Genomic DNA, 17,355 nt, shown 5'->3' with positions numbered 1-17,355 from the left:
GTTGTGTTCCACACACACAAAAAAAAAAAAAAAGATAAAAATTCCTAAAAAAAAAAAAAAATTTGGTTTTTTTTAACTCGCCTCTAAATGCCTGTTGCTAGGGGGTCCCTCATAGTCTGCCTCCTTCAGTGCCAGGGCTCCTGATGTCACTTCCCCCCAGTGCAGGAAGGGCTCAGCTCTGCCCCCTCCCTCCTGTAAGTCACCTGGGACATGTGGCAGGTCCCAGATGACTGCACGCCCAATCACGCATGCGCAGTGGGTGCCCGGCTGTGAAGCCACAGCCGGTGCCCACAGTCGCCGCCGAGCGGAGGGGGGGACAAGCGGGGCTTAGTTCCCCCGCATCGCTGGACCCTGGGACAGGTGAGTGTCCGATTTATTAAAAGTCAGCAGCTGCAGTATTTGTAGCTGCTGACTTTTCATCTACTCCTCTTTAAGGTTTCAAGGCTGACGTTTAGTAACTTGAACCTTCAGCTCCCTCCACATATTTTTTATGGGATTAAGGTCTGGAGACTGGCTAAGGCCACTCCAGGTCCTTAATGTGCTTCTTCTTGAGCCACTCCTTTGTTGCCTTGGCCATGTGTTTGGGGTCATTGTCAGGCTGGAATACCCATCCATGACACATTTTCAATGCCTTGGCTGAGGGAAGGAGGTTCTCACCCAAGATTTGACAGTGCATGGGCCCCATCCATCGTGACTTTTGATGCAGTAAAGTTGCCACCTCCATATTTGATGATGGGGATGGTGTTCTTGGGGTCATAGGCAAACACGGTCAGTTGAGTTGATGTCAAAGAGCTTGATTTTGGTCTGACCACAACACTTTCACCCTGTTCTCCTCTGAATCATTCAGATGATCAGAGAGTGCGACATTGCACTGCGCATTAGCGGGGATCGATCTGAGCAGTGAGCACAAAGTCCAGTCCAGACACGTGGGCGGCGGTGCCTAACACCCAAGTCTTAGGACGTCACATGATCCCGCCCACTATCCCGCCTCCTCCTGGACCCGGCAGTGACTATGATTGGACTATGATTGGACATCACGCAAGTCCAATGAATTCCGGGACTGCTCCTTAGAGCTTACAATCTAGGAGGGAGGGTCAAGTTATACAAAAGGGTGATAGCTGTGGGGGGTGAGCTCATGGAGAAAATAGTGCAGTTGTTAGATGGAGGCAGGATAGGTTTCTCTGAAGAGGAAAGTTTTCAGGGATCGCCTAAAAGTGGATAAATTTGGAGACATTCTGACAGATTGGGGTAGTGAATTCCAGAGGATGGGCGATGCTCGGAAAAAGTCCTGGAGACGGATATGGGAGGTGGTGATGAGGGAGCTAGAGAGCAGGAGGTCTTGGGAGGAACAAAGAGGGCGATTAGGTTGGTATTTTGAGACTAGGCTAGCGATGTAGCTGGGGGCAGAGTTGTGGATGGCTTTGTAACTTAATGTTAGTATTTTGAATTGAATCCGTTGGGCAAGTGGCAGCCAATGGAGGGATTGGCAGAGAGGGGTAGCAGACTGTGCAGCTTGTAAGGTGGATGAGTCTGGCAGCAGCATTCATGATGGACTGAAGGGGGATAGCCTATTAACAGGTAAGCCAATGAGGAGGGAGTTGCAGTAGTCAAGGCGAGAGATGACCAGGGAGTGAATCGGAAGCTTTGTGGTTTCATTGGTTAGAAAGGGATGTAGTTTAGAGATGTTTCGGAGGTTGAGGTGGCAAGCTTTGGAAAGTGATTGGATGTGGGGCTGAAAGGAGAGTTCAGAGTCCAGGATAACACCTAGCATGCTGACATGTGGGGATGGGTGGATGGCTGTGCCATTGCTCTTGACAGAAATGGGACCAAGAGGTGTAACCAAATAGAGGTTTGTAGTCGGCCATACAGCAGAAATAAATTGTTACTTTGTGTAATATTTTAGCTGCTAAATACCTCCCATTAATATTTTTATTTACCTCTGACCTTTTTTTTCTGACTTTTTCCCCCCAGTGAGGAATACAAAAGCTATTTTTCCAACCGAAACTTAAGAGTGTTCTCAGTCCAGCCGCTACTCGTCTTTCCAATCCATTACACCGGAGAACCCAACTGGCAGAGTGACACCGAGACCTCCACCCTCTGGGATGATGACAACGTGCAAACGGATTGGAGCGGATCACAGAAGACACTGAAGGATATAAGGAGAAATGTACATAGCGGGATGCAGTCACCGTTACGGGACGAGCTGTGATCTTAGGATATTTGCTGAACAATTTTCACTGGTGCTTGGTACGTCCATTGGAAAAGAAGTCAGCAGCGTGGAAAGAAACTTTCACTGTTGATGTGACTTCTCTGCTCTCAGAGGGATTTGCCCTGTTGGTCCATCCTTGCTGAGGTCCAACGGTACTGGAAACATTAAACATTACAAAGAAATATGAACTTATCAGGAGCCATTCCATTTTTCACTTATTTGATTTTGTCCAGAAAATGTTCAATTTATTTAGGCAGATGTGGTAGCTTATTCAGATTATGGGAAAACATCTCCTTAGACTGAGGATCAACAAAAAAAATGACGGTCATTCGTAACCCTAAAATATATATTTTGTATATATATAAAGATTCTTGTTGCTGTTTCAAGTAATGTGTAAGAGAGAATTGAATGTATTTGAAACACTACAGTTTAGAGTCCAGGTCCTTGTTCATACGGGTCTTGGGGATTGGTGGCTGGAAGAATTGCATCTTCTTACCACCACCAATCACCACCTTGACCCTTATGCCGTGTACACACGACCGGACTTTCCGGCAGACTAGGTCCGACGGTCTTCCCGACTGACTTTTCAGTGGAGTTCCGACGGGTAGTTTCTTCTTCTGTGCATAGGTGAAAAGTCTTCAATCAGGCCATGAACTCTATTGTGCCACCAAGTGGCGGGTGGCTTTTTCAAAGACAGGAATCGTATTTTGTGGCACATGGGCAGAGGAGGAAGCTACTACCAGCTGGGACAGGTTGCAGGGTTGTCTGTGCACCCTTGATCTGTGGAAGCATGAATAGGTTGGTATGGCCTCTTCTGCCCAGTACCTTGTCAAAGTCTTCTACCAACCAAGCAAGGTTGGTATGACAAGTAGACTTAGGCCGCGTACACACGGGCGGATTGTCTGCCCAACTTAGTCCGCTGAACCGTGTTTCAGCGGACAATCCGCTCGTGTGTGGGCTTCAGCGGACTTTTTCAGCGGACAGTCTGACGGACTAAGTCTTTCGGAATTTCCGTAATTTTGTCCGTCCAAACTTGGTTTCAGCGGACAGTCCACTCGTGTGTAGGCAAGTTGGACGGACTAAGTATGGCGCATGCTCAGAAAGGATTTACACGCCGAAGGTTGCATTGCAGTGTATTGGACGTCGAATTTCTAGTCCCGTCGTACGTGCCGTACACGTCATCGTGCAAGCTTTCGGCGGACTGTCTGCTCATCGTGTGTGGTCAAGTCCGTTCATTCAAAAGTTGAACGGACTGTCTGTCGGATTGTCTGACGAACTTAGTTGGGCAGACAATCCGCCCGTGTGTACGCGGCCTTATCCTTAAGGCCCCATTCAAACCTGGGCATTTTGTAGCTTGAAGCCTGAAGCTACAAAATGCTAGAGGGGAAAAAAAACTATTATTTTCAATGGAGATGGTTCACATCTCCACTCCAAGTCGCCTGAAGCTCAAACAAGTTCTGGACCCTTTTTTGTCGCTCGAATCGGGCAGATTTGGGCGTTTTTCTTCTTTTTACATTGGGGACCTTTTGCCCTGCACAAAATCGCGCAAAACGCCGCAAAATTGCGGTAAAATTGTGCCATTTTCTGCCTGAAAACGCTATGCTCAGGTGTGAATGTGACCTTAATCTTGCTGCCCCCACTTTCCAGCTTCCAGCCTAATCTTTAGGCCGCGTACACACGGGCGGACTGTTCGCTCAACTTTGTCCGCTGAACAGTGTTTCAGCGGACAGTCCGCTCGTGTGTGGGGCTTCAGCGGAGAGTTTGACGAACAAAGTTTTTCGGAAATTCCGAAAAACTGTCCGCTGAAACTTGGTTTTTAGCGGACAGTCCGCCCCTGTGTAGGCCACTTTCGAAATGAGCAAACTGTTCCCGCTCGGAGGAAAGTCTGCTCATTTCGAGCACGTCTCCAGGTAGGCGGGGCCCGCGAAGGAGACGTCGCTGGCCCCGCCGCCTGGTATGGACTTAAAGGGGAACCCCAACGCCGGAAAAAATCAGCGTGGGCGTCCCCCCAAAGTCCACAACAGACCCTTGTCCGAGCACGCTACCCGGCCGGCCAGTAAAGGGGGGCGAGCGAGCGCGCCCCCCCTCCCGAGCTGTACCAGGCCGCGTGCCCTCAACATGGGGGGGTGCCTTGGGGAAGGGGGGGCCGCGCGGCCCCCCCACCCCAAAGCACCTTGTCCCCATGTTGATGAGGACAAGGGCCTCTTCCCGACAACCCTGGCCGTTGGTTGTCGGGGTCTGCGGGCGGGGGGCTTATCGGAATCCGGGAGCCCCCTTTAATAAGGGGGCCCCCGGATACCGGCCCCCCACCCTATGTGAATGAGTATGGGGTACAATGTACCCCTACCCATTCACCTGTAAAATAAAAGTACCCAAAAAAAAAACACAACACACGAGATAAAATATTTTATTGCACAGCTCCGGGGGTCTTCCGTCTTCGGGGGTCTTCTCGCCGGACTCCTCCGCTATCTTCTTGTAGCTCTTTTGCTAGCGGAGGAGTCCGGCTTTCTTCCTCCCCGCCGCCGGCCTCTTCTCCCGACTTCGGGGGTCTTGTCCCCCTCTTCGGTTCTTCTGCCGGGCCACCGCGCCTTCTTATAGCTCTTTTACAGGCGGTGGCCCGGTCTTCTGTCGCCGCTGTCGCCTTCCGGTCGCCTTCCGTTCTTCTTGTTCTTCTTCTTCTCCAGGAGATGTTGACACGTCGCTCTCTCCGGCCGGAATGCCAGAGCCGCGCTGTGCGGCCACTTATATAGTGACAATGGGGCGGTGTCACATGGTATATGTCACATGGGTTGGTCACATGGGTTGATGTCACATGGGGACTAGGACATCGTAAGGGGGCGGGGTCACCATGTGACCAACCCATGTGACATATACCATGTGACACCGCCCCATTGTCACTATATAAGTGGCCGCACAGCGCGGCTCTGGCATTCTGGCCGGAGAGAGCGACGTGTCAACATCTCCTGGAGAAGAAGAAGAAGAACAAGAAGAAGAACGGAAGGCGACCGGAAGGCGACAGCGGCGACAGAAGACCGGGCCACCGCCTCTAAAAGAGCTATAAGAAGGCGCGGTGGCCCGGCAGAAGAACCGAAGAGGGGGACAAGACCCCCGAAGTCGGGAGAAGAGGCCGGCGGCGGGGAGGAAGAAAGCCGGACTCCTCCGCTAGCAAAAGAGCTACAAGAAGATAGCGGAGGAGTCCGGCGAGAAGACCCCCGAAGACGGAAGACCCCCGGAGCTGTGCAATAAAATATTTTATCTCGTGTGTTGTGTTTTTTTTTGGATTACTTTTTATTTTACAGGTGAATGGGTAGGGGTACATTGTACCCCATACTCATTCACATAGGGTGGGGGGCCGGTATCCGGGGGCCCCCTTATTAAAGGGGGCTCCCGGATTCCGATAAGCCCCCCGCCCGCAGACCCCGACAACCAACGGCCAGGGTTGTCGGGAAGAGGCCCTTGTCCTCATCAACATGGGGACAAGGTGCTTTGGGGTGGGGGGGTCGCGCGGCCCCCCCTTCCCCAAGGCACCCCCCATGTTGAGGGCACGCGGCCTGGTACGGCTCGGGAGGGGGGGCGCGCTCGCTCGCCCCCCTTTCCTGGCCGGCCGGGTAGCGTGCTCGGACAAGGGTCTGTTGTGGACTTTGGGGGGACCCCCATGCCGATTTTTTTTCGGCGTTGGGGTTCCCCTTTAAGTACATTCCAGGCGGGCCCCGCCTACCTGCACACGCGCTCGAAATGAGCGGACTGTTGCCTCGTGTGTGGGCGAGTCCGTTCATTTCAAAAGTTGCGCGGACTTAGTACGACGAACAAAGTTTGCCGTATTTGTCCGGACTGTTTGACGAACTTAGTTTCGGCAGACAGTCCCCGCGTGTGTACGCGGCCTTACTGATTGCTGTGGACAGAACCGAAAACTTGTATATTTTTACAGAAGTCCTAATAATAATATTACAATTAAGACATTTTTTTAGAGATACAGACCTCCTTTTTTATTACATGCAAAGATACAAAAAGTCTATTTTGGTATATTTAAAACATTGGATACGTGTTTACAATGCCTAATGTAGCATTATTGTCTATGTAGTGAAATATATATATATATATAGCTCTTGGTGGGTCGATGACTTGCTGTGGATTATGGGAATCTTTGGGGCTTTGTGTTAGAATATTTTTCTGCTTTACTCGGCTTAGTAGTAAAGGGGGGGTTTCTGAAGATGCAATACCTTGTAGGCATGTTTTAAAGCTGAACTCTAGCCAGATAGCTGAATACACATTTCAAATATATGTATGTAAACTGTCTTACCTGCCGACAAAAAATTAAAATTAAAATTCAGTTTAGCTAATTATGTGAAGTGCACACCCCTGTCAGACAGAACAGCCAGGTTCTGCCCTCTACATGATGCCATCACTCTGCTCTGCCCAGCTTTCTAGAAGCTTCTGTTGGTAGATGAGTGGAACATGTTCAGTGTGGCAGTGCTTGTTTGACTAGTGCTGACCAGTGACGGCCCATCCATACGTGCAGGGCACCAGACGCATGGTATCAGATGAGGGTTTTTTTTGTTTTTTTTTAAGCACATGAAGCCTGAGGCTCTAATTGGCTTAAAAAAAACGGTGGGCTGAGGTGCAGAGCACTGCGCCTCAATCCCACCCACTTGTGTGACAATAGAGAATTAATATTCGCTCTTGTCTTCCTGATTCTCCTCCCAGCCAATCAGGCAGCAGCTCCTGATACCCAATTGGCCAGGGAGTCTTAGGACTGTTAATTGTGTCTCGACAGTTGCTAATTGTGTCTCAGGACACACTGGCCAATCACGTCTCGGGACACACTGGCCAATCACGTCTCGGGACACACTGGCCAATCACGTCTCGGGACACACTGACCAATCACGTCTCGGGACACACTGGCCAATCACGTCTCGGGACACACTGGCCAATAACGTCTCGGGACACACTGGCCAATAACGTCTCGGGACACACTGGCCAATAACGTCTCAGGACACACTGGCCAATAACGTCTCGGGACACACTGGCCAACAACATCTCGGGACACACTGGCCAATAACGACTTGGGACACACTTCTTTTTTAGCCTGAGGAGAACGGAGAGGAGACTGGCCCGTCTCTTCATTCCCCCTGCCTCCTATGTTAAGGTAATACCGCGTACACATGACCGGACTTTCCGGCAGACTAGGTCCGACGCTCTTCCCGATTGAATTACAACAGACTTCCGACCGAACGGACTTGCCCACACACAAACGGACCAAAGTCAGTTTGTTTTGAACATGATGATGTACTACAGGACTAGAAAAGGAAGTTCAATAGCCAGTAGCCAATAGCTTCCCTTGTGTCGTATTTGGTCTGTCGGACCAGCATACAGACTGACGGTTTTCCCGATAGGAATTGAGTCCGTCGGACAGATTTGAAACATGTTCTATTTCTAGGTCCGTCTGAATTTTTGAAGAAAAAAAGTCCTATGAAGCCCACACACAATTGCAATATCCGACGGAAACAGTCCTGTATTTCTCCCGGAAAGTCCGGTCGTGTGTACGCGGCATTAGTCTTCCCCATTACAGTTGCTATGTGAATGTGAACATAAATGTAATTATCTTTTATTTCTCTATTAAATGATGTCTCGGGATACCTGTCTGGAGTTCAGCTTTAAATAACATAGGTGTGGCATGCTTGACTTATAGAAACACCAGGAAAGGAAAGTGCCTTTTGCTGCTCTTAGCAACCAAAAACCCAACCAGTATATTCAAAGTCTTTTTTCATTTTTTTCAAATATGTTTATAATTGGTGTTAACTTTATGGATTTATTCTTGGGTTCTTTTTTTATACTTGTTTGCAATTATACATGTATGTACAGGGGTAAAACCTTATATGTTCATTCTATACATTGTGCTCTGGCTGCCAGTCCAGCCCCTCCATCTCCCAGTCAGAGCTCTGCTGTACAAGAAGCTGATACCAAGCAGGGTTGCCAACCTCCTGCGGCATTATTTTACTGACAAAACATGGAAAATTTACTGGCGGAGCACTTTTTTTTTTTTACTGGCAACCTCAAACTACAGAACTCCTATTGAAATCTAACACAGTGAATATTTGAACAGTATAAACATGATTTAGAAACACTGACAATGCCTATAACAAGGTCATTTTCTTTATTTACACCTAAAAAGTCAACACCGTGTGAAATTATCAGCCCCTGATATTTACTGGCAGTTGTAATAAACTCACTGATTTTTACAAACTGTCAGTAAATTTACTGGCGGTTGGCAACCCTGATACCAAGTCAAAGTCAGATACTTGTCGTCATCATATACAATGCAGGACCAATATCCCTGCATTGTGTGTGTGTGAGGACGGCCAGGGCACACTCAACTTGCGGCATTGGAGGAAGACATTTGGGATGTGAAGGTGGATGTTCTGTTGTATTTCGTGTCTGTCTGAGCCTACTACTAGAAGGCAGATTATTGCAGTCTGGATTAGTGTGTGTGTATATATATGTATGTGTGTGTATATATATATATATATATATATATATATATATATATATCTATATATATCACTGGTATAACTGTAACATCTCAGGTTTTGTATTAGACTAATAAAGAACATTTTACAGCAGCTCCCATTGTGAACTTTTGCTTTATATGCTGTGAAAAGGGTTGGACTAAAGGGTCACTCCACCTAAAGATGAGATTTCAGTTTTTTGTAGATGTGTGAGAGTTAAAGGGTAACTCCACTTTCATGCATAAAAAATGTCAAATAAAAAAATCTAGCATATACAATTGCGAAACAAGTCATATTGTAATTGAACGTTATTAACAATTATCTTTCCTTTTCAGTCTGCCGCTCTGTCATTTTCTGTAAAGTTCAATGCAATATGACTACCTGGAGGTGTTCTGTACACATTCTAGAAGTCTACACTAAGATACAAGTCAGATTTTTGGCATCTCCTGCAACAATAATGTCATTTTTTGGTGAGATACTCTCAATAGGAAATCACATCTAAAGGGATGCAGACCCAGCAGCTTTCCTCATTAGAGGCCTGATTCTGCACCAGCGGGCTGATAATTATGAAACCACTCCAATTAGACTCACAGAGGAACAAACCGGGATTTATTCAGAACAACAAACGGTAGGAATTTGCAACTAAGTTTGTTAAAATCCTTGTATAGTACACAGATCACCCGGAGGGGAATGTTTTTTCTCAACAAAAGTGGAGTTACTCTTTAGGGCGGGTTCACACTGCTGCGATGCGGGAACCCTGTGAATCAAATGTGGGTTACCACATCGCATGTCTCCCGGCGGCAGTTCATATGGCCCTATGCGAACTGCTGGGAGGTAAAAGTTAATGACACCCCCAAATCGGTTCACATATCGCAGTGCGATCTTCAAACTCGGACAGGAATCGGATCGCATGGGTGTGAACACCCATGTGATCCGATTCTGCTGCGGACAAAAAAAAGGGTCCTGTACGAGTTTGATGCGAATTCAGCCATACGATCTTTATGGCTGAAATCGCATCTCACAGACATCGCAAGTAATTTTCACTGCAGTGCGGTGTGAATTGTATCTGATCTCTGACCTCACACGTGTGACCCGGCCCTTAAAGTCCAAATAACCCTGCCTGGGTAATATTAGTTTGCAAAAGTACTGCGTATCATAAACAATTGCCATGTGTTGTTTTTTTTTTTTTCTAAAAATGCATTTTTTTTCACCATTTTTTTTTCATCCTGTTTGCATCTCAGTGCTGCTGATCTCCTGTAGACTTTGCCAACCACTTCCTGTCTATATGCATTGCCCCGATGGTTGTTTATGGCTACACAAAGTGTCTGGGCACAGATGGTTTTAGATTGTACCAGGTGGGCATATAATGGGGCCACCATGCAGGAGACAGTTGTCACTCCATAGCAGTGTGTGCTGAGCAATGGCCTTCATGGCATGACCATCAGGGATGATTTTAATGAAAGCTACAGATTTGAAAACACTGACGGCAAATAAAGGATTTACAGAAACCTGTCGAGGTTTGGAGATTTTACTGAATGGGTTTAGTTATGCTTTAAACCACATATCCCTCTGTGGTCTGGGAAGTGGTGAGTATATAGCAGTAGGTCTCCAGAATTATGCCTTGTACACACGGTTGGACTTTCCAACAGAAAATGTGCGATCGGACGGTGTTGTCGGAAATTCCGATCGTGTGTGGGCTCCATCTGACTTTTTCCGTTGGAATTTCCGGCACACAAAGTTTGAGAGCTGGATCTAAAATTTTCCGGCAACAAAATCCGATCGTTTAAATTCCGATCATGTGTAGACCGCCACGCATGCTCAGAATAAATGGCAAGACGAAAGATATTGGCTACTGCCCTCTTTATAGTCCTGTCGTACGTGTTCTACGTCACCGCGTTCTGAACGATCAGATTTTCCGACAACTTTGTGCGACCGTGTGTATGCAAGACGAGTTTGGGCCAAAATCCGTTGGAAAAAATCCAATGGATTTTGTCGTTTGGCATTACAGAACTGTAGCCATGGGTTTGCTTTCTACTGGTCATATAGTCTACTTGGAGTTCATATATCCATCCTGTGTAAAGTGCGGTCCCCAGCTATGGATCATAGAGCAATCCATTGACAGAGAGTGAGCTCACCCATAGTTGGGATAGCGGTATGCATAATTATTATTTATTTATTCAAGTATGTTTGTTTGTTTTGTTTTTTTGTTTTTTGTTTTTGTGGTTTTAAGGGTCCGTTCACACAGGGGCAACACGACTTTCAACACGACTTTTGGAGGCAACTTGGACGCAACTTGGACACGACCTGAACACGACTTGGGGCGACTTACAACACGGCTTTAAGTCGCCCCAGACTAGGCGACTTTTGCCGCGGCCAATCAGAGAATGAGCTCTCGAGGGAACTCCACGCCAAATTATGAAAAAAATTTGGCGTGGGTTCCCCCTCCGAGAGCATACCAGGCCCTTAGGTCTGGTATGAATATTAAGGGGAACCCCCTACGCCGAAAAAACGGCGTGGGGATCCCCCCAGATTCATACCAGACCCTTATCCGAGCACGCTACCCGGCCGGCCAGGAAAGGGGGTGGGGACTAGCGTGCGCCCCCCCCCCTCCTGAGCCATACCAGGCCGCGTGCCCTCAACATGGGGGGTGCCTTGGGGAAGGGGGGGCTGCGCGGCCCCCCACCCCAAAGCACCTTGTCCCCATGTTGATGAGGACAAGGGCCTCTTCCCGACAACCCTGGCCGTTGGTTGTCGGGGTCTGCGGGCGAGGGGCTTATCGGAATCTGGGAGCCCCCTTTAATAAGGGGGCCTCCCCGGATACCGGCCCCCCACCCTACCGGCCCCGCACGCTCGTCCCCACCCCCTTTCCTGGCCGGCCGGGTAGCGTGCTCGGATAAGGGTCTGGTATGAATCTGGGGGGGACCCCCACGCCGTTTTTTCGGCGTAGGGAGTTCCCCTTGGAATCCATACCAGACCTAAAGGCCTGGTATGCTCTCAGAGGGGGAACCCACGCCAAATTTTTTTCATAAATTTGGCGTGGAGTGCCCTCTTGAGAGCTGATAATTCTGTCAGTCGCCTCCGTATAAACGGAGATCCGACTTGGAGGCGACCTCCATTGAAATCAATGGGTACCGGTCGCCTACAAGTCGGATTCAAGTAGTACAGGAACCTTTTCTGAAGTCGCAGCGACTTCAGTAGCGTGCATTAAGACGGCTCTCATTCACTTACATTGCTTTTTAAATGTTGTCCGACCTGAGGCGACTAGGGGCGACCTGAAGTCGGATCGGAGTTGCCCCTGTGTGAACGGACCCTAAAGCCCCGTACACACGAGCGGACTTTTCAACATCCAAAGTCCGTCAGACCGAGTCCGTCAGACTATCCGATCGTGTGTGGGCTGCAACGGACTTTAGCTTCGCAAAAGTCTGGCGGACTTTAGAAATGAAGCATGCTTCAAATTTTCCCGACGGAACTCTGCCGGACCCAGTCCCCTTCGAAAAATCCGCTCGTGTGTATGCTACTCCGACGGACTAAAACCGACGCTAGGGCAGCTATTGGCTACTGGCTATGAACTTCCTTATTCGAGTCGGGTCGTACGTCATCACGTTCGAATCCGTCGGAGTTTAGTGTGATCGTGTGTGGCCAAGTCCCTTTCGGCCGAAAAGTCTGTCAGAACTCCGGCGGAACTCCGGCGGAACTCCTTTGGAAGTCTGTCGGACATAAGTCCTCTCGTGTGTACGGGGCTTAAGAGTTTTTCATTTAATTTTGGTTGTGTCAGTTTCTGAAATATCATAGTTTAGATCATTCTCAGTGTTCTGATGGCCATTTGTGTGGCTCTAAATGGGATTGTATTAGAATGCCATAGTATGGTGATTTGACCTCATTGAACAGACCATGCGTTCAGTTGAATCTTTCTGTTGTAATAGTAATTCCTGGTATAGATATTTTTATACATACTGTAGTCATATTGGTCCGGCTTGGATAACATAACTATGTATACACTTGAGCTGCACGATTCTGGGAAAAATGAGAATCATTAATTTTTTTGCTTAGATTAAAGATCACAATTCTCGAGGCATAACCTCATCTTTCACATTATACAAAAAAAATTGGGCTGACTTCACTGTTTATTTTTTATTCATTAAAGTGTTTTTGTTTCCCAAAAAATTGCATTTGAAAGATTGCTGCACAAATACAGCGTGACATAAAATATTGCAACTACCACCATTTTATTCTCTAGGGTCTCTGCTAAAAAATATATAATGTTTTGGGGTTCCAAGTAATTTTACTAGCAAAAAATAATGATTTTAACTTGAAACCAACAAGTGTCTGAAAAAGGTTTAGACTTTAGGTGGTTAAACTTCCCTCATTTACAGACTGAAGTTCATTCCTTTGATCTAAACAACAAATGTCTATAGTTAGCTCAGCAGCTGAGGAATGTTGTGAAACTTGGCAGACTGCCTGTTTGTTTTTGTTTTTTTGACAGCTGTGGACTTGAGCATATAATTGGGGGAAATGCTTTGTTAAAGCAGAGTTCCACCCAGAAACATGGAACCTTCACTGTTCTGAATCCTCCCCCCCTCCGGTGTCACATTTGGCACCCTTCAGCAAATCCAGGCATTTGCTCTCACTTCCGGAGAAAATCGCCACACATTGTGCAATGTCCAGCAAATCCTCCTTTCCCCCGCTGTCTTCTGGGAGACACACGGGTCCCAGAAGACAGCAGGGACCAATCAGAACACGCAGCGTGACTCCTGGATGTGCAGTAGGGATCCAGGAGTGAAGCCAAAAATCTTCACTGCCTGGTTCCTTTACCAGGAATGGCGGTGGCAGCACCCGTGAGCCGGTCTGAAGATTGGCTGGGGTGCTGACATTGTGGACTTCCTGGACAGGTAAGTGTCCATATATTAAAAGTCAGCAGCTACAGTATCTGTAGCTGCTGAATTTTTATTTTATTTATTTTTTAAGCGGAACTCCGCTTTAAGATTGCGAGGGGGAAAGAACCGCAATCTTGATTCTTACGGATTAATCGTGCAGCTCTAGTATACACCATACCTGGCTGATGCCTCTGGAAGCTGGAAATTACTGAAGTAGACACCATTACTTCCATGATCTCCACTTGCTTCCTGAAGGAATGCAAAGTCTTCTCTGATTGGATGTGGTGGAGAGGCCGGGCAGTGACGTCACACTCTCCACTTCGTCCAATCAGAGAATGCTTTGCATTCATTGAGAAAATGCAAAGCATTCTCTGAAAGGTGCCCATGCTGAACAGCCGACCTCCTGTGTTTAGAACGCAGCAGGACAGCCGCTCAGCTCGGGACTCGGAACCAAGTGGAGATCACCAAAGTAACGGTGTGAACTTCAGTAATTTCTGGCTTCCAGGGGCATCTGCCAGGTATGGTATATACAGTCATGTGATCCAACCTGGGCCAATATAACTATGTGAAAAATCTATACCTGGAATTCTTTAACCACTTCAGCACCGGCGTATTGTAATATGACGCCCGCAGATGGGATCTCCCATTCTGGGCAGGCATCATATGATGTCCTCTCATTCCCGGCCGTCTAGGGGGCGCGTGTGCACGCGACATCGCTAGGGACTTGATGCGCGTGCGTGGCGCCCCCAATGTCTGCCGTGTACCCGTGGTTGCTCGGGAACACAGCAGGACCGTGGATCTGTGTATGTAAACACACACACTCTCCTCTCCACTCACATCCTGTCAGTGGAGAGGAGACCGATGGTGTGTTTTCAGTACAGAGAAACACTGATCGGTCTCCTCCCCTTGTGAGTCCCCTCCCCCCACAGTTAGAATCACTCCCAGGGAACATAACCCCTACAGCGCCCCCTAGTGTTAACCCCTTCCCTGCCTGTTTTTTTTTTTCAAAATTGTCGCTCTTCTTTTGTTTATAGCGCAAAAAATAAAAACCGCAGAGGTGATCAAATACCACCAAAATAAAGCTCTATTTGTGGGAAAAAAAGGACATCAATTTTGTTTGGGTGCAACGTTGCATGATCGCGCAATTGTCAGTTAAAGTGACGCAGTGCCAAATTGCAAAAAAAAAATGCTCTGGTAAGGAAGGAGGTAAAATCCTCCGGGGCTGAAGTGGTTAATACATGATGACTTATCCCCCATTCACACAGGTATGACTTGTCATGCGATTTGACAGTTCCAAATTGCATGACAAGTACCCTATTGTTGGTAATGGAACTGTTCAAATCAGTGAAAGTCTGAGTTTGCGGTGCCACATTGATTTGATATAAAGTTTTCCTGCACCATTTTTGGCTATTTCAGGTGCGACTTGCATAGACATCTTTGCATGAAGTTGCACAGATTTTAGGCAAGTTGCACATGAAATCGCACTGAACTGCAGCTTCGAAGTGGAGAAGTGCCATTTTAAAGTCGCATTCAGTGTGAACCAGGGCTCAGGGATTATTACACGGGTGATTCTTTAAAGTGGTTGTTATGCCACTATATGCAATTTATACCATCCTCTGTGTTTAATACAGGGGTTGACAAATTTGCTTGGAATCTAGGAGCCAGCTTAAAAAGTTAGGAGCCAGGTCCGTGACGACGATCCGGACCTGTCCCTGGCCTGACATGGAGACGAGTGAGGGGAAGATAGCAGCGCCGTCGCAGCCCCCCCCCCGTCTCCAAGTCATTGCCCATAGCTCTTAGAGGGACATTTTATTTTTTTTTTTTCAAATGACAATTTTTTTTTCAATTGCATTTTAGTGTAAATATGAGATCCGAGGTCTCTCTGACCCCAGATCTCATATTTAAGAGGACCTGTCATGCTTTTTCTATTACAAGGGATTTTTACATTCCTTGTAATAAGAATAAAAAAGTGACACAACATTTTTTTTAAAAGAACAGTGGAAAAAAAAAAAGTTAAAATAAAGCAGAAAAAATAATAATTTTTAAACGCGCCCTGTCCTGCCCGCATATAAAATCTGTGTTCGAACCACACATAGGAGGTAGCGCCGTGATCGGTAGAGCGAGAGCAATAATTCTACCCCAGACCTCCTCTGTAACTCAAAACGTGCAACCTGTAGAATTTTTTTAAACGTCGCCTATGCAGATTTTAAAGGGTAAAAGTTTGTCGCCATTCCATGAGCAGGTGCAATTTTGAAGCGTGACATGTTGGGTATCAATTTACTCGGCGTAACATTATCTTTCACAATATAAAAAATAATTGGGCTAACTTTACTGTTGTCTTATTTTTTTATTAACTAAATTATTTTTCCCAACAAAAGTGCGCTTGTAAGTCCGCTGCACAAATACAGTGTGACAGACAGTATTGCAACAACCACCATTTTATTCTCTAGGGTGTTAGAATAAAAAATATATATAATGTTTAGGGGGTTCTAAATAAAGGCAAGAAGAGGCAGGTAATATAATACAGGCAGAGGAATCTTCATTAACATTGCTGGTTTGTCATACCAACGGCGACCACAAGAGGGCGCCAGATTCCATAAGGAATCATAGGACCGCAGAAGGCCTCAAAGCCGCGGCCTAAATTTTTCGGCCGCCGGCGGAACGGCCCGACGCGATCACGCTGGGGGGGGTCCACAGACACAGGATACCCCCAGCTGTGCTGCCCCAGGCGCGAGGTCGCTATTTCTAGTCGCCAATGCGACCTGGCGACCGGGTTTTGTCGAGCCCTGGTTTAATAATCCTGTGTGCCCCTGTGTCTGCATTTTATAAAAATAAGCTGTTCTTTACCTGTTTTCATTGCGCCTCTCGGCGCTCACGTGACCCACCGCCTCTCTGCTCTCCCTGTCTGACAGCTCGTCAGTCAGGGGGAGAGAAGGAGAGACAACCAGAAGCCCTCTGAAAACAGGTAAAGAACGGCTTATTTTTATAAAGCACAGACACAGGGGCCCATAGGACTATTAAACACAGAGGATGGTATAAAACTTTTTTTTCATAACTTCAGCAGCAGGAGGGGAGGGGACGGCACTGACACAGGAGCTGACAAGCAGGGAGGGAGGAGAGAGGACAGAGGAGGACAGGAGAGCTGCAGATGACAGAATCACGTAAACTGAACACTGTGTCAGGACTCAGCAGACATGATACACCGTGGTCAGTTTACAGGGGGGGAGAGTAGAACCAGGCAGGGTCAGACAGGTATTTCAGGCGATACAGGGGGCCAAATTACATAGCACAAGCACTACGCTGTATAACATGCTTTAAAGAAACAGGATTTTTTTTCTTTTCTTTTTTTTAGGGTAACAAACACTTTAAGAGTTGTGTACCTAGAGCCAAACATTTTAAAGCCATGTACATGTGACCCAGCAACCCTGAATGTACCATCTGCTGGCTTCAATTATAACAATAATGATGGAAGAGGAAAGAACAGAGTGGCAGGCTCCTTGGGAACCCCACTGCCCATAAAGTGCCCTGCTGTGACAACTGTTAATTAGGCTTTACATTAATTATGCATTAATTAAAGAGAGATAAGATATTTGGATATGGAGCAATATTTGTCCACAGAGATGGCAAGGGCAGACGGGAAAGGTTCAATAATTGGGAGGCCATGCAGAGAGGCAGACAGGCCGGGTGTGAGAAGTGTGATTCTGACAATGATGAATGGTAATAATGCTTCAATAGCACTGTGTCCATCTAAAGGAAGCCTGTGAGA

General features: G+C 47.2%; 1 protein-coding gene across 1 annotated transcript in view; it reads left to right on the top strand.

The window, feature by feature from the left end:
• CERCAM (cerebral endothelial cell adhesion molecule) overlaps nt 1–2,595 on the top strand; it is a 52,120-nt gene extending 49,525 nt beyond the window's left edge. The window contains exon 12 of the mRNA XM_077478730.1: nt 1,972–2,595. Coding sequence (XP_077334856.1) covers nt 1,972–2,209 — 238 coding nt within the window. The 3' untranslated portion in view covers nt 2,210–2,595. The remainder of the gene's footprint in view (nt 1–1,971) is intronic.
• The last annotated feature ends 14,760 nt before the right edge of the window (nt 2,596–17,355 follow it).

The sequence above is a fragment of the Lithobates pipiens genome, unplaced genomic scaffold (genome assembly GCF_037356315.1).
Source record: "Lithobates pipiens isolate NorthernLeopardFrog02 unplaced genomic scaffold, aLitPip1_a1.2 Scaffold_1, whole genome shotgun sequence".
In the NCBI taxonomy this organism is placed as follows: domain Eukaryota; kingdom Metazoa; phylum Chordata; class Amphibia; order Anura; family Ranidae; genus Lithobates; species Lithobates pipiens.
This window is presented reverse-complemented; position numbering and strand designations above follow the sequence as displayed.